The sequence below is a fragment of the Vombatus ursinus genome, unplaced genomic scaffold, assembly GCF_900497805.2.
Source record: "Vombatus ursinus unplaced genomic scaffold, bare-nosed wombat genome assembly UNPS02014798.1, whole genome shotgun sequence".
NCBI lineage: Eukaryota > Metazoa > Chordata > Mammalia > Diprotodontia > Vombatidae > Vombatus > Vombatus ursinus.
This window is the reverse complement of record NW_020954576.1, coordinates 36,442,602-36,468,311: the sequence shown is the minus strand read 5'-3', so window position 1 is coordinate 36,468,311 and position 25,710 is coordinate 36,442,602. Positions and strand designations below refer to the sequence as shown.

Below are 25,710 nucleotides of genomic sequence, written 5' to 3'. Positions count from 1 at the left end.
GAGGGACAGTCCTGACTATAACCTAATCTTGAAGTCCTAGAGTAGGACAAGAAAAGAAAACATCACTCACATGCTCAGCATAAAAGTAAGGAAGGGCGGAAAGGCAATTGTAGAGCAAAGAAAGGAAAATACATGGAGGAAAGCCAAGTATTTAACATTTCAGGAGAGGGAAGATTACTGTGGCAGCAAATTACTTGAATTCCCCTACAGGGAATCATGTTCTCTTTTAAAGGAAAGAGGCATAATATAACAAGACTCATTACAATTACACTTTAAAGAGTAAATGTATGTTAAAAAGAAATGCAGAAGTCTTGCTATGGATCATAAAAACATGATTTGGGAAACAAAATCCATGCCTGTGCAAGTTACAACTAATGTATAATATAAAAACCAGCTTGCTTTCTAATGTTTATTCTCCAGATGAACATTTAAGTAAAAGACACTTTGTCCCTCAAGATTTCAGACTATAAGTGTTCCTTTAAGACATCCGGTCAATTATCCTACTGTATCATCTGCTGTTTTTCCAAAAGGTTGCCAAACAGTCCTAAAGAATATATTATTCCATTAGTCAATCATTCATTTCCAATGCTATTTGTCTCCTCCATGATCATGACTCCAGCAAGGTCAGTAATTATCTCAAATGCTGACAGGCCCAGGTTAAGGATGAAAATTTTTGTTATGAGGATATCAAGTTGCTAAACACATATGAACTTCACCTAAACCAGTGGCCCATGCCAGAGCTAGTTAATTCCAATTGTTTGTTACATTTGGTCAATTCAATTCAACTGGCCATCTTCTGAGTTTGATAGCTGTCATAATGACCTCCTTTCTTAGCCTTCTGTCTATATTCCTGAGTTATCACTGCAGGTATGACCCCACCTGGAGAGTCCTCCAAAATCAGGACCTCTAAAGAACTCACAAGCAACTGTTGTCATGCTGGCATGAATACTAGTGTGTCCCATTTAAAATAGTTACATATAAAAATACAAACCCAGAAGTGATGCAATAAATGTGCTTTTTGGTGGAGCAGGGGAGAATGAGAAGTATGAAGAAAGCATGAAGAAAGGTAAATTTAGATTTGATGTCAGGAAAGAATTCTTAATAATTAAAGATGTTCAAAAGCAAAAGCAAAAGAAAAAATTACACAATAACTTTGTTGTATATTTGAAGGGGATAGCAAGTTGCACATGGTAGATTTGCAGTTTCACATGCAATCATCTTTTTTATTGTACTGTGTATTATGGAAATGCTTGTCTGTGAATTGCATAATAATAATAATAATAAATAGAAAATATAGGTTCCTATTAGTGGTAATAGCTAAACCTGCAAAAAAAAAATCCCTACATCTTGATGTCATAGAGGAGATTTAAGCAAGTACAAGTTTGACTGGACAGACTCTGACATCCTGTGTGCTTTTGGTTATTTTGATAAAAAAATTACTCACTGTTAACATTTTTAAAAATGACTTTTGGACTTTCTTGATCAATTAACAAACATTTGCTAAGCACCTACTTATGTTAGGTACTTTGGATAGAGAGTAAAAATTGAAAAAGTCCCTAGAGTCAAAGAATTTTCATTGTATCAGGGGAGATGACATTTACACATATGATTACTTATGAAATCAACATATACAAAATGCATATATGGTAATTGGAGCTAGCATCTGGTGAGGATGAGGAACAGCATCATCTAAGAAATGGGGTTTGAACTGAGCTTTGAAGGAAACAAGAGAAAGAATAAGAGAATTAAGAGAAAGAATAGAAGAGGGAATTCATTCTAGACATGGCAGATAATAGGCAGGAAATGGAAATTCAAAACGCATGTATAAGGTGTGGGAAGAAGGACAATTTGGCTAGATTGAGGAGTACATTAAGGGAGTATTATATAATAAGATGAGAAAGTTAAATGGAGGACAGGTTGTAAATGGTTTTAAATGTCAAACCAAGGAATTTGCAGTTGATCCTAGAGGTAAGAAGGAGTCAATGGAATTTATCGAACAAGGAGATCACAAGATCAGATCTGTGCAGGTTTCAAAAATATCACTTTGGCAGTTTTTTAAAGGATGAATCAGAGAGGAAAGGGACTTGAGACAGGGAAACCCCTCAATAGACTATTGGAAAAATCCAGGAGAGGTGTGATAAGGACCTGACTTGGGGCAGGAGCGGTATGCATAGAGAGACAGGAATAGTTAGTTGTAACAGTGTGCGCAGTTATCATGGTGTATTTAAAAGTAATTTGTTTTATATGACAACGTCTGGCAAGGGATTGACTGGCCACAAATGACCCTGGGATACATAGTTCTTCAAGGTGTGGGAAGAGATTAACCCTCAAACAAGAGGATACATTTTCATGTTTAGGCTATGGCAGGGTTTTAGGGACTCTAGAAGAGAATGACAAGAATAGCAGGCACAGGTGGTGGTTGTTCAATGACAGCAACCAGTGTCTGCTGCATATATAAGTCCATTTATTAAAACCATGACAGACTTCTGAATCTCTCCCTCTCCCTCCCTTTCTCTTCCTCTCTCCCATCTCTCTCCCATCTCTCTCCCATCTCTCTCTCTCTCTCTCTCCCCCATCTCTCTCTCTCTTCCATCTCTCTCTCTCTCTCTCTCTCTCTCTCTCTCTCTCTCTCTCTCTCTCTCTCTCTCTGTTTTATCTTGGATGTTCCCTCCAGTAACAGAAGCACTGACAGAAAGAAGCCAGCCAAGAAGCTGTATAATTGTGTTTTCAAAAAAATTCTACTAAACAATACATTTCCTCAATTTAATAAACACATATGATTGTGCATTTCGTTGCCTTTGTTTGTGGCATGAGGGGCACCATGGGGGCCACAGAGGAGAAAAGGACATTTTTTGGCGGGGCATAAGCACAAACCATTTTATAACTACTCTTCTAAGTGCAGAATTACTATGAAATCAGGCTATATTTTATAAACCTCCTTTATACATGTGAATTGATATTACATATAAAATCCAGTTAGGAATGTTTCAAGAACACATCTATTGTAGTTCTTTCCATTTGGTAATTCCTCTAGCGACATCCATCATAATCAGTTATCTCATTATTTCTCTACTTCCAAAAACTCATTTCTTGACCTGCCTTGGTTGCCATTTTCTCCTTGCATGTAACTGGATGATCCAATTTCAGTTGATAAGCATTTAATATAAGTTTAAAACCACATCCATCCTCCTTTATACTTCTCTTATATTATCATTCTCTTCTCTCTCTCTCTCTCTCTCTCTTCTCCTCCTCCTCCTCCTCCTCTCTCCCCCCTCTTCCCTTCCAATGAATAGTTCCTTCCTCATTGTACTTTCTGATTTCTTCATCTAGTTAAAATTTTTCTGATTTATCTTCAAGGCTGACTTAGCTTAAGGGGGTCTAAATTATTAGTTGTTTCAATAATATCATTCTGTTATTTTCTCTACAACCTGACTCCTCCTACTCCTTGTTTGGCTTGCAATATAAAATATCTTATGACCTAGAGTCTAAATCTCAGACTAAATTTTTGGTAGCCTGATGCTTCTTAGTTTAACTTGTAGCTCCAGTTTCAGAATTCTTCCCTCCCTTTCTGATAACCAAGTGACACCAACTGTTGACACCTGCCGTGTTCCCTTACTGTAGTTTCATATCATTCCTGCATCTCATTTCTACATTTGCCTCCTATTGGCAATGCATATCTTAAACCCTGTTATAGATAGTCCTACAAAATATATGTATATTAAAATTCAAGTTAACATTACTGAATGAGGGGGCATGGTTTTTGGATTTAATACTACCTTAATGCTTTCTTCAAAGCTGCAATACTTCTTTATCACTATTCTTAGACAAGGTGTCCCAAAACTTTTAAGGCAGTTTAAAGCTTTACTATATTAAAACTGGCAATCTGTGAGGGAGTACAAAATGTTTCATATGTACTAAGTTCTGTCCTCCTCTCCATATTCAGGCAGTGTCCTTATGAAGGAGAAAGTTTAAATCAAAATAATTGTATAAATAGGCTGAACATTCTAGAGACCACGAATCCTCAGAGGGTGGTTAGGCAAAGCTGCTTGGAACATTCTATCAGCACTCTTCCTGTCCAGTCAAAGATTTCTGAGACTCTGAAGATGTTAGGAAATCTCTTTTTCTAAACAACCAAAAGTAGTAACTAGACTACTACAATTTTCCCTTCTTTTGAGGCTATTACCTGGTTATTTAATGCAAAGCGAGTAAACTATAAGTATTCTCTAAAGTGAGAAAGTTCACATTTTCTTTCATCTCAACAGCTTCACACAATTAAGACAGACCTTTGAGAGGATTGGGAGAATGAGTCCCAGGAGTGGTTGCATGACTTTTTCAAAATAGTATAGAAATACAATGGTTAGAACTAGAGAGTTTTATCTTGATCATGAGCTCAGTTGTTTTTTCTACTACTTTCCAATAAATTTAAACCATCATACATTTTCTACTATATTAACGAAGTCTCAGATCAAACTGTCACTCACACCAGTTAGATATAATTGGCATACAGCACTGTGAAAGCCCACTATAAAATGCTTCTGTGTCATGGATTATGTTACATCGAGGGTTAAAGCCTGTCTGTCCCCTATATATAAAATGATGCGGAACGCAGCTCTCTTGGTATAGATCCCATTAACCGTGGATCACAGCTGTGGATCACAGTAGATGGCTTCATAAAGGAAACGATAGGAAATGGGAGCTGGTCCATCACAATGCCAACTTAACTGAGAAGTCTAGGATCGGTCAGTTCTCTCACCTTCCTTGAAATATTATTAGAAGGAACTCGTAACGTTAATCATCTTGTCTGAGTTCCACTATAATTAAAATACAAAAGGTTCATGATCACATCTGCTGCCAAAGAGAGCACTCTTGTCCTTTCTTTTCTCCTATTGACCCTAATTACTTAGTTAATCCTTTTACCTTCCACCCTACCCCATCCTACCACATAGCATTAGCAAGCCTATTTGTGAACTAGTAGTAACCCAAAGTGTAACAATGCCATAATTGTCATCCAAATTGTTCTGTACAGGGTGGTGGAAGTGTTCAGTAATAAATGATATAAAAAGATCTTTTATTGACAAGCTGCCATGTGTTGTTTGCATTAGAGAATATGAGAAGATGATGGCTGCTACCCACTACGTCCCCATGGTATTCAACTCAGTGAGATAGCAGAAAACGCTTCAGTTTACTTAAAGCATTGATAACACCTCTAAATAATTAACTGAGGACTTCCTGTCTTCAATTACTTAATGCTTTTTTTTAACATCTTGAGAGGATTATAAGCAATTTATGGATTTCACATGATGAGCACATTTGCCACTATTCCCACAAAGCATTTACAGGATCATGTTTCCCAAGCTTGGAGGTAATTAGAAATAAGCAATGAGACAATGGTGCTGAGCCAAGGTGCTCTCTTTCCCTGTTTCTCTTTGTAAGGGCCTAAATTCCAAGTCTCCAGAAAGAATAATGCCACAGCTTCATTAGTGTTCAACTGTTGCATGGGGAATGTAAGTGTTTTTGGAAATGATGAGAAAATAAAAATGTGTATCCTAAGGGGCCCAGCTGGTACTTCTCTCAAACACTGGAGATTGAATGTGAAATAAATTAGATTATTTTAGCCTGTTCCATATTCTCGATAGAACAATCATTTACATCAGAAAAAACTTCCGTGGTGGGCACATAGTGTGATCAAAGAGAATCTTAGCCAGTAAAAGATGGAGGTGAATTCTTCTCAGCAGACTATCCAGGTCTAAAGCCTTACTTGGTTGACACTTTTAGTCTCTGTCCACCAGTGATATATCAATCACAGTTTGGGGCAAGGCTTTAAAAGATGGATAGCATTACATCTGTCCACAATGGTTTATGTTTGGCTCTTCCTCAAGATACAGGAAGACTTATTGACCTTCTGCAGTCTCTTTCCACACTGTGATTCAATAAGAATTGGAATTATGTGAAATTTTTTAAAAAAATATGCCAATAAAGGGCTTCTGTGAGCAGTTAAGTACATGTTAATTCCTCTTATAAGTAAAAAAGCATTTTAGAGAATTACTAGTCAATTAAAACTAATTTCTATACCTAAAATTATTAACAAGCTTTACTGATCATATGGATTGGGAAATGAGGGATTGAATAGCATAGAAACCTAGGGAACAAGCTTTATTAAACACCTAGTATGCACCAGGTACTGTGCTAAGCACTTTGCAAATATTATCTCATTTGATCCTCACAACAGACTTGTAAGGTAGATGCTAGAATTGTCTCCATTTTATAGTTCAGGAAACTGAGGTGGACAGAGGTTAAATGGCTTGCCTAGGGTCAAATACTGGGAAGCGTCTGACACAGGATTAAATGAAGTTCTTCCTGAGTCCAGGCCCAGTGTTCTGTCCACTGCACCACCTAGATTTGCTGCTGATTTAAAATAATGCCGCTTAAAGTTGGCCGAGTCATACAGTCTCTAAAAACATGCCTTAGTAGGACTAGAAGAAATTCAAAGTTTTTATAGAAAATAATTGATTTAGGAAACAGAAGATTTATTCAAAGTAACATAGGAGCAAAATAGATAGAGTACCAGGCCTGCAGTCAGAAGAAACTGAGTTAAAATATGGCCTGAGACACTTAGTAACTATGTGAGCCTGGTCAAATAATTTAACCTCTGTTTGTCTCAGTTTCCTCATCTGTAAAATGGAGACAATAACTGACACTATTTCCCAAGATTATTGCAAAGATTAAATGAGATAATAATTGTAAAGCACGTAACACAGTGCCTGGCACATAGTAAATGCTGTATAAATGTTTATTATTATTATCATCCCTTTTTACTAATGAAATTTTTAGTAGTCTAAAATTTTGATGTACCATAACTTTGAATTCATTACTTCATACCTATGATCCTACCTGACATATCCATCCTTTATTCCTTCCTCTTTTTTGCTCTGTGTCTTTACTTACTATGGGGGGGCAGCATAATATAGAAATTAACAGAGCTATCATTAGGGATTCTGACAATGAAGGAAAATTCAGTTGAACTGAGGTAGGATAGGGTCAGTATGCCCCATACTGACATATACATATGACACATGCCCCATACATACAGATACAGTCATGTTAGGAGAAGGGGTGACTTACAGAGTTGGGAGAAGATGGGTCCCACAAGGACACATGAGGTGTGGTGACTTGGAGATAAGTAACGGAATATGGTAGTACTGTGGCAGAAGATCATTGGGCCAAGGAAGTATGTCTTACTAGATGTTAACTACCTTTGATATCCTGGGGTAAAGTCTAAGTTTTCTCACCTTGATTATGACTTTGTGGGCAGCTTACCAGACTAGGAGGCAACTGTTAGTTTATCATTGTTACTAACTCATAGTGTGACCTTAGATGATGACAACAATAAAGAGTGGACTTGGAATTTCACTGTAATAAAGAGCTCCCAGCAAAGGTCTTTTCCAATGCATGTCAGCACCTTCTCTGCAACTTAGAAAGTCAGAGAGTGGCCTAGAGTATTGAAAGGTTGTAACTCACCTAAGGTTCCATAGCCAGTGTGTGTTAGAAACGGAACTTGAGCCTCCATCTTTTGAGTTGAGGCCAGCTTTCCACTATGCCACATTAGCTCCCTCTAATCTTAGACCTGTCACTAAAGCTATCTAGCCTACAGAGGTAAAAAGATTGTGGTGACAAAGAAATGAGAGTATGTGTGATAAAGCACTTTGAAAAAAGCAAAATATGTGAAACAAATAAAGATGCCATCTAATTGACGTTCTATGAACTGTGTGCATATGGTGAATTTCACCTTGGTTTAGATGATAGGGTGTAAGGGATGAAAGCCCAAAGATATGTATCATCTGATGTTAGTAGGTGTTCTCCATCTCTACTGTCAGTGATTCAGCTCATGGTGCTGATACAGCTTAGTCAAATGTTGTAGTCAAGAGATATTTATTTGACACCTTCTATACTGTCTCTTTTTCAGATGTTGCAGAGCATTTGTTTATGAGTCATTGAAGCTATCTGGTGGATCAATATCAGAGAAGGGTGAATTTACTTTACCATCTGTGGTAAACTAATTTTCGTTATTTCTGATTAGAGGTATCATGACTGTAATGGTCCCTGCAAGTACTTGGGTGCCCGTGGAAAGGAACATGCCTCCCAGGGAGTATGGTGAAGGCATTTGGCAGAGTAATGGTTATGAGGCAGAAGAAGTTTGAAAAACTTTGGAAGTTTGTTGAAGGATTTGAAATTTAAACTTTTGACGCTTCTTGAGATAGTTTAATTTCTTCAAACAATAGACTCTCAGAATGCTGAGTTCATATAACTCTTAATTATCCATGTGAATATTACCCATTTTGTAGATTATGGACATTTATTACTTAGTGTTATATATTATAAATATTCAGATTGTGTCACATCTCCCTAAGTGACTTGGAGGCCAGGGACTGTGTCTCCTAACCTTAGAGGATAATATTCTTCACATAGAAGATGCTAAATAAATAAATGTTTGTTTAAATTAGTTGAAAAATGTGCAGCTAAAATTTTTATTCTTCCCCAGACTCTACTGAAACTGCTGCAACCTTGGTCCCTTTATGTCTCTAGGCCTCAGTTTCCTCATTTATAAAATGAAAAGGCTAGACTACATGATCTTGAAAGTACATTTCAATTCTAAATCTGATGAGCTGATTACCAGGCACTGACTCTTGGCTATATCCTTTCTCCCTCCCCATCTCTCTAGAGAATAGAAAACTAATTTTATTCTTAACTCAAGGAAAGTATAATTAAGAAGAGAAGTCTGATGCAAAAAAAAAAATCACAGAATGTATTCCTTAGGTAAAATCAAATTATTTTTAAACTGTTATTTTGGGTTACTCTTACCAGGGTACTACTATATAAGAGCTTTTCAAATGTCAAGACAACCCATAGTTTGGATGTGATATGACATCTCAAAAGAATACCCTTGGGATATTTTTTCCTCTTACCTCAAGTAACAAAATGTTCCCTCACCCCACCCCACAGGTTTTGTCTTTTTCACCTGTGACTGTATGCTGCATCTGTCCCTTGGTGTCAATGTGGATAAGACCTTTCCCAGACTGATTGATCTGGTACTCTTTGATGATACCATTTGGTTTCTCAGGGACTCTCCAACTCAGAAGCAGCACCTCTGCACTCAGGGCTGTTATTGCTGGAGGCAGTACACTCTCTGGGACTCCTTGGATGGTAGCTGCAACTACCTGAAGACATTGGAATTAAACAGCAATTTATTGTAATAGTACACTAGGTTTTCCGATCAATGAGAATGTCACTTTTGTTTTAAACTGTTGTTGTCTGGCCTGGCATATCATTAGCAAGGGCTTGGTGAATCAGTCCTTCAGTCCCCCCCTCTACTCCCACCCCTTCTATTTAAACAATGAAATCTGACCTTGAATATATTACATAAGTCTAAGACTACCATTTATCACAACAGGTTCACAACAATTTTGACGGCAGTTGGTTCAAACAAGCAAAATCTGGCTGGCAAAATATCTTCCTAGAGAACTCTTGATAACTCTCTTCCATATGGTTCATCAGTGTCTTTGCATTTTAACAGCCTGATTTTGTACATTTTAAGCACTAGTAAATATGGAGCAAAACACACATTGGAACTTGCTTCCACACAATATGGCTGAAAGTTTCACCCCATAGCCTTTTCTTTACTTCTTTTCTAACATGAGTTCACAGAAGCTTGGATCTACATGACAGCCAACTGAAAAGTTAAAAGAAGTAATCACCCAGTTGATTATTCTATGTAGTGTTAAAAAAAAAAAAAAAGGTCGACAAAAACTGGCTGAATTTTTCACTGAACTAACTTCGGTTTCTCTTTTTAACTAATTGTTTTGGTGTCATGAAGACACAAGCTGGGTCTGCACACACGGCAGCAGGGCTGTTCCTGAATCATTCCAACTATAACTTTTGGTCGAACTGATCAGTCACCATCTGTCTACATGGTGGCACAACCCAGGATGCTTCTGAGTCATTGTTAAACACACAGCTGCAAACACAGACGGCAACTGAGTGGTTTGACTGAATGTTTTATTTGGTCTCTTCTCCCATCTTGTGTGAGGAGGCTGTCACAGTCCTCCTTTCAGGTGAAAAGGCTATTATTGTTGGGTATGCAGCACAGAGTATGTCAACTTCACAGCTGCCTCTTCTTCCCAGGTGATCCCTGTTGGGATACAGCAGCAATATGCTTACCTCTGACAAGTAGATGGAGCCTGGGACATTTTCCTCTTTGATTAGTTTTTAAAGCGTACCAGCTAATATGAATGTTACTACTTCTGGCTCCCCAGTCCCTTTACCTAATTTAATTGGTTTGTCTGTCCTCGATTATGCCTTCTTCTGATCTCCCATTGAAATTATATGATGAGGTCCTTGCTTCCATCACCAAGAAGGTTTGTGATTAAATTATTATTTGACCCTGGTACAAAAGATATAGAATCTTCAAGCTTCAAGCTCTAACTGCCCTCCATTGACTCCTTCATTTGTAGAGTGGAGAGAGGGAAGGTAAAGGGATGTCCTGGGATCATCTGTAGGCCTTAAGATTCTCTGCAAATTTTATCATCTTCTTCTAAATACCTATAGTATGTTAGCAATTAAGTTCCTTTAAGTTGTTATTGACTCTTTATATTTTCATTGCCTAGCACTTTAACATCAGCAAGGAATTGTGAAATAGAAAGAGAAGATAGGTTCTCCACTGGTGTCCTTACAATGTCAGCATAAAGCATGGGATAAATCCTTGTCAATTAACTGACTGATAATAACACATTTATAGAATACTTTACAGTTAAAATTGCTTCCCTCACAATAACCCTATAAGGTAGATGATGGATGTATTATTATCCCCATTTTAAAGATGAAAGAACATAGGTCAGAGGTGAGATCTGGCAACAATACACACTGTTTGTTAATTAATTTGGATAAAAACATTTCCTTATGTATATTTGGGGGGGGGTGTATCTGTGATTTCATTGTTGTAGGTGATTCCCAGTGAGGACTTTTCCCTAACAATTTAAGTAAGCCACTGTTCCGCAATTTTTAGTCTTAGCAGGTTGTTTAGGGGTACTGAGAAATCAAAAGACCTTCCTGAGCTCTCACAGTGAGAAAGTGAGTGAAGGAATCTGAAGTCTGCTCTCTGGGTAGAAGAGTAGATAGTACATAAAAGTAGAATGGTAGATAGAGGGCAGAGCTTGAAATTAGGAAGACCTGAATTCAAATCCTACCTCAGATTCTTACAAGCTCTGCGATCCTGGGCAAGTCACTTAATATCTCTCAGTCTCAGTTAATAATAGCTTCTACTTTAAGAGGTTGTTGAAAGCAGCCAGTGAGATAACACAATTATAGTACTTTTCCAACCTTAGAGGACTCTATTAATGTTAGCTATTAAGATAATTATTACCCAATGCTGACTTTTTTATAATTTATGTATATGAACATTCATTTAAAATGTATGTTAATATTTTTAGTGAATAATAAGAATTAGTAAATTATCAAATGATTCTGTGATAACAATGATTTGGGAATTCTCTCATCTGATCTAGATCACAATGTATCCATGCCTGCCCATCCAATGTAATTATTGTCAAAAAATGTCTTCCGGTAAATTTGACATAGTGGTTGGAAGTGAGGAGAAGTATGTAACCTCCTGGAGGCCTTTCACTCTTTGTATTGACATTATGAGGTTCCCATTGTAAAAATCTGACTATCCATCTGTCATCTCTCATTCTAACCATGTGTCTAGCTCATCCTTTCTATCATACAATTCCTTCATGACATTTTCCATACTTGTTCTTCAAGAACATGGCAACTCATGAAACAAAATTAATGAATAAAGTTACAATTTATTAACAAGTAATTTATAATAGAAAGGTGACATGTGCAATGGAAAGATGTCTAGTGTCAGGATCAAGCAGATCTAAGCTAAAGTCTTGCCTCTTACACATACCAGCTATATATGACTCCAAAAGAGGCACTTAATTTCATAATTCCCTAAGAAACCCTATAAGACCATAAGGAATAACTGAGGATGTATATTGGTATGGGGAGTTTCTACTGTGAAAATTCATTATGCTAACAAAATTTTAGGTCTAAAGCTAAAACACTTGGTTTTCTTTTTACAATATTCTCCGCTAAAAATGTTTCATCATGATATGGAGGTAACCCGAATTTTTAGAGACTATGACATTAGGGACAGAAGTTCTGAATGTTCTTATTAAGGTAAAAATGGCTTCAAGTATAAGCCTCAGAGAGGTTCTGTATTTATCATTTTAAAACTGGCAAAGCTAAGTACTAAATGATCTCTAAGCTCTATTCTAGCACTAAACTCTATGCATCAATGCTCTTATAAAGATTACCAAAAGGACAGCAACCAGATTATAAGGTTTTTATATTGTAGCAACTCATGAAACCTTTTACCACAATCATGGATAGATTAGTTTTTATCAGTTGAGTGAATGCTCTTGGTGATGAATTTTTTTTAAATTAAAGAAGTTAAAGACTATTAACAATCAATTGAAAACTTCTCCCTGATGTAATCAAGAGAAATGAAAGATTTTGAGAAGGGGCACCTTCCATTGAATCAATATGCTAGATCTAGTGAGGACCCTAGAGAGTAAATAATCTACCTCTCCCACATCCTCATTTTGTAGGTGAGGAAACTGAGGTCCAAGAAAGTCAAATGATTTACCCAAGGTCCCATAGCTAGTTAGTGGCAGAGACAGGTTTCGAAGAGAAAATAGGTAAGCTATCTGAAGGACTTTATGTTTGGAAAAAAATACTTACAGATCTTTATAGTTATGGGAATCTTGGGACTGGGGAAGGATATTCAGCATGTCAGTTTTGATGGTTTTGCAGAAGAGTCCCTGGATGAACAGGGAAACCAATCAGTTGTGAGAATCAATCCAGGTCCAAGTGGGAAATGGTATGGAAGGTCTAGGCAATTATTGTTTCTTAAGGTTGAGATTTGTGAGCAGTGCTAAGGGGTTTTATATGTAACTTTGTTATTGGTTTACAGTATAGTTTGATGGTTCATTCGTAAACCATTTACCATATTGGTCGAAATATAGGCTGCCCTTGAATATAGACCATAGTCTCTAAAATTATACTTTTTCACTAAGAAAAAAATACATATACATATAATTTTTAGTGTACATTTATACTTGTGTATATATACATATACACATATATGTATGCAGATATGCATACACATATACACATTGATAGACATCTGTAAGAGGTTAAGCTTAGGTTTTCATATAAATGAGGCTTGGGCAAAAAATATAGTCTATATTAAAATCAATAGGGTAATTATATACAGCAGCAGTCTCCCTCCTGTTAGCTTTCATCAGTCGTATCTAACCACACCTAGGTTAGAATAACACAAGAACATTTATTTGTCACCAGTTAGTGGAGGATAACATTCCCTTCCTGTTGTCAGGATAATCTTCCATAATTCTAGACATTCAGATATTTTTCATATTACACATCCTACCATGGCTCTGGAGTCAGTGGCCCACTTTACCTTGTAGCTGTCAGTACACCCTGCCACAGTGCAGGCCCTCAGCTGGTATGAATATTCCTGATATGGTTGAATCCCACTGGTATCCACAAAGCTCATATCTGTCCCCCGAAAACGTTCAATCCCATTTCGGAGAACAATGTAATGAATGATGAGACCTAAATGAAAGAGGAAAAATTGTCCCTTCTTGAAATGTCATTTACTTTCAAAGGTATTTAATGACTTTGCAAATTCATTTTGTTAGTGAGAAAAACATTATTTTACCAATATTATGCTTATATTATTATCACTTTCACAATTTTTAGCTTTTCTATGATTTAACTAATGTCCAATCCTGGTGTCCACCTTGGTGTGAATGTGGCCCTGAATTCCTAAACACCCAATCATCAGAGCATGCATACTGGCAGATCATATTAGAAAGGGTTTGTGTATAAGTCTTGATATGGACTATTTACCTTTTTGTCCCAGAACCTCAATGGATAAAAGGATCATCATTAATGGATTTTTTAATCACAGCCAATCACTAACACTATCTATTAAGGAATAGGTATAGAAGTAGAAATAAAGGAAAGTAGCAGGTAGGCTGGAGTCAGATTTGTGAATGGATTCAAAAGCCAAATTGAGTTTTTAAAATATTATTCTGAAGTCAAGTGGTTGCCACTGGATTTTTTTAAATTTTTAAATTTTATCTTATTTTATTTTTTCAGTAGGGAAGGATCACCATCAGTTTAGTACTTTAGGAGTATCAATTTGGCCAAATGGTAGAGAATGATTAAATCCACAAATGCCATTATCTGACTGTGAATTTAGCCATGGATATTCAACAGCTTCCTACCTTCTTCTCTCCTCTAATCAGAGGTCTGGAGGTTGAAACACTAAATTCCTAAAGCTTTCCTTTCTAGAAGGAAGGATTTGAACCTTCCAGCTTGCTTTCCTTTTTCCATCTAAAGCTCTTGTTTCAATTCCATGGAACAAGATGGCCTGACAACAGCACATAGTAGGGTCTTAATAAGTGTTTATTGGATTGAATTTTACCTATTCCCTTGTTGATTAGATTCAGGTAACAAGAATGTCTACTTCTTTAAGGACATTAAGATAACTCTTTGTTTAAGAAGCAAAATAGTACCATTTGGTTGAATAGGTTTCTTCCAGTTTAAAACAATTGCATCTTCCTGATTGTCCATTTTGGTCCAGATAGGAGGATTCACTCCTTGAGGCACGTCTTGCTTTGTATTGGCCCTGGAAGCGTTGCTGAAACCTTGCCCATGGCTATTCCACGCAGCAATTCTGTACTCATACATCATGTAGGGCTGAAGGTTAACATCTGGAAAGACAGAAATTGGACATAGTATTCGTTTTTCTCTTACCATGAAGTGAAAGCTAAATGTGGAAATAATAAATATTTTCCAAAATATGTTTATCTTAATCCATTTTGTTCAAATTAAACTGGAATATGACCTTTGCTTTTCTTATATAAAAAATGAAAAGAAACATATTCTCAATTCAATTCATTTCAGGAATATAGTGGAATGCATTCTGGATTTGAATTCAGAGGACCTCAATGTGAATCCTACTTTGTCTATTTACTACTGGTATGACCAGTGGCATTCTAGATATGGTGGTCTACTTATACAAAGGTAAAGAGGCTAAAGAAAGATGGAATGCCATGTACAAGGGACAAAGAGTAGGTTAGTTTGAGTAGGAAGGAAGGAAAAAACATTTATTAATCACACATTATATGCTGGACACTTGACAACTATTATCTCATTTGATCCTCACAACTCTGAGAGGTAGGTACGATTATTATCTCCATTTTACAGCTTAAGAAATGGAGGCAGACAGAGGTTAAGCCAAGGGTCACCTAGTAAACATCTGAGGTAAGATTTGAACTCAGGTCTTCCTGACTCCAAGCCTATAGCTTGTACCACCTTGTACCACCTTTTACCACCTTGTACCACTTGTATCCATTGTACCACCCAGGTACCTATGGAACAGCAAGGGTATGAAGAAAAGCAATATGAAGTAAGACTGGAAGGTTAGATGAGGGGAAATATAATAGAGGGCTTCCAATGCCCAAAATAAGAATGTGTCTTTTATCCTAGAAACAATAGATTGTCACCGAAAACTTTTGAGTAGTGAAGGACCACATTCAGACCTGTATTTTAGGATTATCAAATTGACAGCTGCATGGAGGATAAATTCAAGGGGGAGACACTGGAGGCAGGGAAACCAATTAGGAGGCCCCTGTAATAGTTCTGGATAAGAGGTAAGAAGAGTTTGAACGAAGGTAGAGGCTGTGTGAGGGAAGAGAAGGAAATGGATGTGAGAGACAATGTGGAGGTAGAATCACGAAGATTCAGAATTGGCTGTATATGGGTGTTGAGGGAGACTGAAGAGTCAATCTATCAATAATCAATCAATAAACATATATTAAATGCTCATTTTACTATGTAGCAGTCATTGTGCTGGACACAAAGGCCTCAAATTCATTGAGTAAAACAGTTCTTGCATTCAAAGAGCTTATATATAATATATGGGGAGACATGTACACATATAAGAATAAACAATATATGCATCATAAAAACAACATAATTTTGGAAAGAAGCACTAGCAGCTGGGGAATCAGGAGAGAATTCATGTTAAGAGATAACATGAACTGAATTTTTAAAGAAACTAGGGTTTCTAAGAAGTGACAATGTGGAGGGAAAGCATTCCAGGCATAGGGGACAGTCTATTTAAAACAAAAATATGTCATGCATGGGAAATAGTGGGTAGGTGGGAGCTAGTTGTGAAGGACTCTTAATTCAATCCTAGAAGTAATTGGAGCCTATTGATAAGTGAAATGACATAAGCAGATTTGTGCTTTACAAGTATTACTTTAACAACTATTTGAAATAGGGATTAGAAAAGAGAGAAGGAAGTCTAATCATAAGACTATTTCAATAGCCCAAAAGAGTGGTGATAAGGGCCTGAACTAGGGTGGTAGTCATGTAAATGGAAAGGACCAGACATAAGAGATATTCTGGAGGGTCCAATTGGCATACTTGTCAACTATTTGGATATGTGAGGTGAGGAAGAGTAAGCATTTAAGGATAACTAAAAGGTTGAGAATCTGGACAACTGGAAAGATAGTGAGAGAATAGGAAAGTTTGGAAGAAGGGTAAGTTTTAGGGGAAAAATAATCAAATACTTTGTGTATGTTGAGTTGAAGATGAATATGGGATATCCAGTTTGAAATGCTGTGTCCCAGTGATGAGTTCAAAAGCATAATGAAAGAATTTAAGAAGTTAAAAGACAAACTAAAACATTTATCAAACACCCCCTATGTGCCAAGCAAAGTGCTAAGTGATGGGGATATATGTGTGTATGTGTGTGTGTGTCACATACATCTATCATATATATCATATCTATCTACATCTGCATCTGTATCTATCTATATCTATCTACATCTACATCTGTATCTATCTATATCTATCTATCTATCTATCTATCTATCTATCTATCTATCTAGTAAATAGTTCCTGTGAAATGGACATTTGGTACTGGATTTTCCATAGACTGAAACTCAACATACCTCAAAATGCACTCTTTGTCTTTCCTTCCCCAAACCCTCTCCTTCCTCTAACTTCCCTATTATTATTGAGAGCACCATCATTCTCCAAGTGACCCAGGCTAGAAGCCTGTGTCATCCTTGACTCTTTAATCTTTCTCATCTATATTCAATCTGTTGCCAAATCTTGCTGATTGTGTCTTCACAAACATCTCTCATATCATCCCCTTCTCTCTTCTGACACTGGTACCACCCTGCAGTAGGCCCTCATTACTCCATGCCTAGTTTTTTTCAATAGCCATTCATTGGGTCCAACTGCCTCTTTCTTACAGTACAAGTCTAACCATATTATCTCCTCTATCTCCACTCAATAAATTCCAATGGCTTCCTATTACCATTAGATTTAAATATATATATATATATAAATTCAACTATTTGACTTTTAAAACCCTGAATATCCTGGCATTTTCCTACTTTTCTAGTCTTCTTAAACTTTAACCTCAAACTAAAACTTCTCCACATATCCTACAATCGAATGGCACTGACACCCCTGCTGCTCCTGGCACAAGATATTCCATCTTCTAACTTCTTGCATTTCACTGGTTGTCCCCAAACAGGAATTCTCTTTCTCATCACCACTTCCTCCTAGCTTCCGTGGCTTCAAGTCTCTGCTAAAATTCCACCTTTCTCTAAGGTCACCTCCAATTTCCTCTATATGCACCTTTTAGGTAGTTTGAATGCTGTCACCTCCATTAGGATATGAGCTTTTTGAGAGGAGGGACCATGCTTTTGCTTTTCTTTGTAACTTCAGTGCTTAGTACAGTGCCGAGAACACAGAAGGTGCTTAATAAATACTTGTTAACTGAGTAGGGGTTTTAAAGATTATATTCTAATGGTGGAGGTGATACATATAAGGGCATGGTGGCTAGGAGTTATGACTTGGGAAATCATAGGCATAGCCTCTGATGATTTGTTTTGGAGGGTAAAACAACAGCAATGGTAAGGGCAGCATGGTGGAAAACGAAAAGAGAAGAAGTGAAAGAAATGAGCATACCAAGCTTTATCTACGAGTTTGACTGGGAAAGGGAGGAGAGATTTAGGATAATATCTTTGGGGGTGATGGGATCAAATGGGGAAATCTGTGTTTATATGTAGACCACAGGGAATGAGCAAGTTGAAAAGGAGAGATTGAAGATTAAGGATGACTCCAAATTTGTAAACCTGGGTGAGAGGAAAGGTGAGGGAGGGGAGAGGGAGTAAAGAGGGAAGAGACAAGAAGAGAGAAGAGAGAGAGGAGAAAGGAGAAAAAGGAAAGAAGAGAGAGGGAAAGAAGGGAGAAGAAAAGGGGGAGAGGGAAAGAAGAGAGAGGTGAAGGGAAAGAGGAGAAAGAGGGAGAGGGGAGAAGAGAGGGAGAGAGACAGGAAGAGGAAGGGGGAGGAGAGGGGAGTAAGGAGAGGGAGAAGGGAGTAAGGAGAAGAAGAGGTAGAAGAAGAGAATTTGGAATTCGAAATTTAAAAAGAAAAGAATGTAAAAAAGAAATAGCAATTTTTCTTATGTTTTCTTGCTGCTAATTGGAACTGGGGGTCGGTTAGCAACCTTAGTTCTATAACTGGTCTCAAAAGTTTCTGAATAAACCCTTCTACATTTTCCAGGCTGGCTATTTTCTTTGAGCTAAAAGATGGCTCACTGGGCAAATTGCTCCAATGAATACAACAAAGGATATCTGAGGACAATCCTGGAGAAAAAAAGTCTAGGAATAATTTCCATTGGGCCATGAGCCCTTGGAAGTCCTTAGCCTGACCCTCCAAAATAATTATTGGCTCCCCTCAGAGTAATAGCATCACTTTCAAGGCAGCCAATTCCCAAGTATTCTGGGTGAACTATTGTGGTAGTTTCAAGGTCTGTGGAGATCCCTATTGGGATTAGGGTAGGTGTTTTAATTTAAATTTTAAAGACTTAGAGAATACTATTGCTTTTCAACCCAGCAGGGCTAACATGTACTAGTAATTAAGATAACAGTGTGGAAAGAGGGGAAAAGGCAATACATATGTGGTAGAAGGAGCAACAGGCTTCAAGTTGGTAACTAAGTAGAAACCAAAGGTCAGGCTAGGGCAGACACATGTGTCTTCAGATGGTAGAAGTCTGAAGGGTGAATTAAATAGGAAAACAAATTACTGGAGTGGGGATGAAAAGAGAGGAAGTGGAAGAAATGAGCATACCAAGCTGTATCTAGGAAAGGGAAAGGGAAGAGAAGTTTAAGATACTATCTTTGGGGAGGATGGGGTCAAATGGGGAAATCTGTTTTTATATGTAGACCACAGGGAATGAGCAAGTTGAAAAGGAGAGATTGGAGATTAAGGATAACCCTAAATTTGTAAACCTGGGTGAGAGGCAAGAAGAGAGAGGAGAGAGAGGAGTCAATATAAGGAGCACTCTGGAAGAATTTAGCCATTAGTCTAACTCAACTCTTCTCCTCCTACTGGTTTTTTGTGGCACGCATTTTCCTGAGACCCACCTTGTGCTTAGATGCCTATGTGGTCCTAGGTCATCTTCCACAGCTTTTTCTTGATTCAGTCACATTAACAGAAGCACAAACTCTTGAGATAACTGATGTTTTATCACATATGTAAATTCAGTGGTTACTATTTAGTTGCATATATATCACACGTGCAGGCCTGTACAGGTACTGAAATTGTAAGCTTCTCCAAGACAAATACTGAGTTTGTCTACATGGCTCTGTATAGAGTCTGGCTTACCGACACATAGTGATAGTTACTTATTAATTATAGTTTATGGACTTTTTTTTGTTTTTTGTTTTTCAATCCAAATGCTGCATTTTTTCTGGTAGTAAAATAGTTGAGGTTCATTTGCATTTTTTACATCAGGAATGAACTTTATTAAGATAAAAATGGAGATTTTAAAATATTAACTATTATTAGTAGTTGGGTAAATAAAAGTATCTATCTACTTGTAGGGTATGCTATGACAGCCTAAAAGATCCTGCTCTGAATTTCAGAGAGATTATCTTCTGAGATTTTTCAATTCAGGAAGTATAAAGTGGTCCTTTCCATAATTTTGCTTGAAGGCCTAAAATGTAAATAGTTACTGATGGGCCCTTTCTCCATCCAGCAGTCTATTCATTTTTCATTGTTAGGAGGGGTAGGAGGAAAAGAGTCTTTCAATGCAGATCTCATGTGCATAGTTCCTTATTAGGCACCTCTTCTAGTGTTGGCATTACTGGAGTCTTGTCATAAACACCCATCCTCTTTCTCATCACAAGACAAGTAGGTGAATCAGGGTGGAATAGAATAGGTTCCATCCCAAACTTTAGCTTGTTAGAATGTCATTTCAATTTGATCTTATTTTGGTTTTGATGATTCACAGACATTTGACTTTGAAAAGGATGTCAAAGGGTTTCAGAAATAAATGGACAAATAACATAAATAAGAAAAAATTAAAACCAGGAAGGATTATCTCTATTCTCATATCACAGTGTGCTCCCTTTTGGACAACTTAATGGAAGTTGTTCTTTGTATGTTGAGACACAATTATTGCTTTAAAAAATATGGCATGATTACTGAAGAACAATCTTATCTATATCATTCAATAGTTAACCTTTAGCGAGCCCCATTGCCGGCAATGCCTCCACAGTCTTCTTGCATTCAAATTTTCCACTCTCATTTAACATTACTGTATGAAATGCTAGGTCTTCCTAGCTTTGCTCACTCTCCAGACTTCAACATGTTGCTGCTTCTGCTGCTGTGTTACCCAGAACCTCCCGAGCTGAGAGCCTCCTCACCCTGGAGCTTCCATCCACAACTTCGGCCCTTTCTTCCAATGCTGAGTTCTTTCCAGAGCCTCCTTCCTGGAAACTGGTCTAAAACCTTCCCTTAATTCTCCTCCCAGCTATGCGTCTGACTTTCTGTACTTCGCTACCATGCTCCTTTGCAGGTCCATTCATTCCTTACCCCCATTTTCAACTTTCTTTTGTGTGTCATCTTCCCCCACCAGAATGTAAGCCCCTTGAGTTCAGGGACTACATTTCTTTTTTGTTTGTCTTTGTGTCCCAAACACTTAGCATGTGTCTAACACATAGTAAGTACTGGATAAATGCTTGCTACCTATTCATCCACCTAAGTACCTATTTAATTACTGTCCTTTTGATCTAATACAAAATCAAATTGGTCTTTTTTCTGCCTCTATGCCTTTTCTCTATGTCTTAGCCTGATATGTCTTTCCTACCAAGTGAATTCCCACCCATACTTTAAAGCTCAGTTCCAGTACTTCTTTCAAGGTTGCCTTGATCATCCTAGTCAGTACTGACCTTTCTTCCCTCTGACTTTATAAGGTACCCTATATCTACCTCTGTAAGGCAAGTTTCAAGTGCTATATTATTTTCACATGAGTCAAATCCCCTATGCTCTTCCAGGGATGGAAGAGATCCTCTCTTATCTAAGCTTTGCTGTCCCTTCAACCCCCAGCCTCTAGCCTAGTCATCTGCACACAGTAGGGGTAGTATAGCATAAAGGAAGGAGTCTAAGTTAGGTGACCATGGGTGAGTCACTTAACCATCCTAAGCCTTAGTTTTCTCACCCAGAAAGTAGAGATAATCTATGTTTACACAACCAATCTCCTGGAACTGTGGTGGGGAAAGTACTCTGTGAGCATAATAGTGCTATATTAATATGTTATTATTTTTAAAATAAATGTTTCTTGAGATGAATTCATTGAATATACTTGACCTTCCAGAAACTATCAAAAATTGTCTTCATTTCAGAAAACAGGAGGGTAAAAATGTGTTATAATCTAATATCTTATTTTGTCTCCTATTATTCAAGCAGGTCACCCCTTTGCTATTACCTATGAATGAATAGGTGCTTGTGTTCCCAGTGTAGACAGTTTCTTCAGCTGATGGACACAAGTCATGTGACAGTTTCTTGGCAGTCTGGTGAGGATCTCTTATCAAAGCACAAACATGGCTGGTAAGGTTGAAGTCACACCTGCCACAATATGCTGCATCTTTCATGGAAGCCGGACAGAGTGAAGCAGGCTGGCATTCTTTGGTTTCCTAAGGCAAACAGAAGGGGTGATGAGAAGGTGGGGCTTGAAGAGATTATTAAGCTTCATTTGGATGTACATAACTCTTAGTTCCAAGCGAAATAGTATGCATCATAATTTTGAATAATCACCTCTAAATTAATTTTAAAAATTGAGAAAGGTCATATCATTTCACCAATCTAGTTTTGAAGGAAAAAATATCTTTTTAGAAAATTCTACTTTCCAATGATGATAAGATGGCTGAAACCAAAGGTTATTTACCATATGGACTCAAAAAAGTCTTTATTAAGCATTTATTTTTACATCAAATATATATTCCAAATGATGAATTGTTGTTCTGTCATTTTTCCATCATGTCCAACTCTTTGTGATTTCATTCAGAGTCTTCCTGCAAATACTGGAATGGTTTGCCATTTCCTTCTCCAGTTTATTTTACAGATGAGGAAACTGAGGCACACAGGGTTAAGTGACTTTCCCAGGGTCACAGAGCTAGTCAGTGTCTGAGCCCAGATTTGAACTCAGGAAGATGAGTCTTACTGACTTTACGTCTGGCACTCTATCTACTGTGCTCATATACTAGTTACCATAAATGATCAATTAGCAAATTATCAAATATATGACCATATTATAAGGAAAAAAGGGGGGAAGGGGAAAGTTTGGCAAAACTAACATTCATATTGAAAATGACAGCAATCATCATTGAAAATTACACAAATTATCAGAAATCTGGAATCCCTTGCCCTGCAAAGAAGCAGTTACAGGGTCTTCCTCCTATCTCCTTTGTGTTCAAGCTTGGTCATTATACTTTTATAATGATTCTTTTCCAATTATATTGTTGTAATCATTGTGTAGTCTGTTTTCTTGGTTCTCCTTACTTCAAGTTTGTATCAGTTTACAAAAGGCTTTCTATGAAATATTCATCATGAATGAATTCATCTTTATTTCATGTAGCACAGTAATATTCCTTTACATGTGTGTTCTACAACTTGTTTAGTCATTCCCCAATTGTCAGGTATATACAGTTTGTTTGCACACCTTTGTTACTACATATGGGGCTCCTGAAAATAGTTTTGTACCTATAGGACCCTTCTCCTTTGGTTATATGCCTAGCAGTGGAGTCCTGGAGCCAAAAGGTATAGACATTTTGGTCACTTTCTTCAAATAAATCCAAATTGATTTCCAGAGTGGTTGGGCCAATTCATAGTTATACCAATAATTCATCAGTATGCCTGTCTTTCCACAACCTTTCAAACATTGACTCTTTTCAGTTATCTTGTCTTCACCAATTTTTTGAGTGTGAGGTGAAACCATAGAGTTATTTTGATTCACATTTCTCTTAATATCAGTGATTTGGAGCAGAATGTTCCAATGAACCTGGCTGTTAATAGTGTGCAATTTTCAGAACTATTCATTCATATTTTTGACCAGTTATCTATTGGGTATTACTTTTAAGTTTTATGGATTTCTATAGTTGACAATATATCTTGGATATCAGACCCCTTATAAATAATGGAGATATTAGAAACAAAAATTTTCTTTCTTAGGAGACTATATCCCTTCTTATCCTAGTTGCATTAATTTTGTTCATGCAAAATCTCATTTTATGTAATAAAATTATCTATTTTATCCTTTGTAATTATTTGGACAAAAAGCATCCCATTTTCAGCAATTGTCCCCAAATTTATCAATATTAATTAATTTTATAAATATATACGTGCATGTGCATTTATCTATATCTATTTATTTATCTATTTGTGTGTGTATGTATGTGTGTATTGCTGCACCTTCCTATCACAAAAATGATCCTTGCCTTATCCCAATACTGAACAGCATAGAAGCTTTAACCCATTCCATTTCCAACCTTAGGCAGCCTAGTAGCACCTACTCCTTGTGGTGTAGAAGTATAGACATCAGGACATCATAGTGGCTTTTAGTCTTACTGCAGTTACTGTTCTTCAAAAACTTGATATAATTGTCTTTTAATCCATCTTTGTTTTATTGCTTGACTGACTAGCTAGCCCAATTTCCTTTTCTGAGGTCAGATTAACGAACATCTCTACTAGGTGTTTTGTTAATTGGATATTTTACATTTTTGTAGATAACCTATTTATTTTTAAATCTCAGGGTTTTTTGGGGGGATAACTGTGCATAGTAAGTTCTAATAATTGTTTATTTTATGTCTATTGGTTTTGATTTCATCTTGTTCATTTTTTTAAATTTGATTTTTCTTTCTCTTTTAATCAGGATGGCTAGAGATTTGTCCATTTTGTTAGTCTTTTCAAAGAACCAGATTTAAATTTCATTTCTAAGGTCTGTAGTTTTTTAATTCTAATTTATCTATTTATGCTTTAATTTTCAAGACTTCCTCTTCTATTTTATTTTTTTTAATTTGTTGGTTTTCTAATTTTTACATTGCATATTTATTTTATCGTTTAGTTTTTCTATTCTGTTAATGTTAGTTTTTATGGATATGAATTTTCCTTTCAGAACTCCTTCAGATGCATACCAGAAACATTTAGTATTTTGCCTCATTCTTATCAGTGTCCTTCACATAGTTATAAGTTGTTTCTATGATTTGTTCTTTGACTCACTCATTTAGGATTATGTTTATTTAGGTCTCTGACTTTTTCATATGATCCCTATTTTAATTATAATTATATTGTGGGGTTTTTTTCTGTAAAAGGATGTTTAGTGTTTCTACTTTTTTCATTTATTTGAGAATTCTCTGTTGCCTAATACACAGTCTATATTTGTGCCATGTGGTACTGAGAAATAGATATATTTTTTAATTTTTATATTCAGAAGACATAATAAATATTTTGGCTCCAAATTCTCCAGCAGTTTGTTGTATTTTATATTTTTCTCCTTTATTTTTCTTTCTGTTAGATTTCTCCAGCTCTGGAGAACATTAAAGTATTCTACTATTATAGTTACTATCTATGTTTGGTGAAATTCAGTTAATTTTTATTTTATGAACTTATGTCATCCTATTCAGTACATATGACTAATATTGATAGTGAGCTTATTGCCTATGGTTCCTTTAAGCATAATACAATTTTCTTGTTTTGCTCCATTAATATTGTGAATTTTGTTTTTGCTTTATTTGATAGTATGATTGCAACTCCTGCTTTTTTGGATTCACCTGATGCATAGTAATTTTGTTCTAGCCTCTCGCTTTAATTATAACCATATGATCTTCAGGGAATTTAAATGTTTCATGAGCTAATACTCTAATAATAATTACCTACATTCATTTACCTGAAAAGTGTGGCACAGTGGACTAATTGACAGATTTTAATTCAGAGGCTATTGGTTTGTGCTTTATCTCTTTTTTCATTAACTAGCTGTGTGACCTTGGACAAGTCATTTAACCTTTCTGGGCCTCATTTTCCCCATTTATAAAATTGGGAGGTTGTACCTGATGACCAATAGGGTCTTCTCCATCACTGCCCTCAAAGAAGATATATTCTATTGGGGAAATAATGCTAACACACAACTTACATGCATGCACACATACATATATGTGCACATATATGTAATAAAAGAATGCTATTATATAGGAATGGCT

General features: G+C 36.6%; 1 protein-coding gene across 1 annotated transcript in view; it reads right to left on the bottom strand.

The window, feature by feature from the left end:
* Nucleotides 1-25,710, bottom strand: part of USH2A (usherin) — a 944,914-nt gene that overhangs the window by 181,876 nt on the left and 737,328 nt on the right. The window contains exons 51-54 of the mRNA XM_027871555.1: nucleotides 21,945-22,152; nucleotides 14,661-14,858; nucleotides 13,538-13,692; nucleotides 9,017-9,215 (exon numbers count right to left, since the gene is read on the bottom strand). Of these exons, the coding sequence (XP_027727356.1) occupies nucleotides 9,017-9,215; nucleotides 13,538-13,692; nucleotides 14,661-14,858; nucleotides 21,945-22,152 (760 nt within the window). The remainder of the gene's footprint in view (nucleotides 1-9,016; nucleotides 9,216-13,537; nucleotides 13,693-14,660; nucleotides 14,859-21,944; nucleotides 22,153-25,710) is intronic.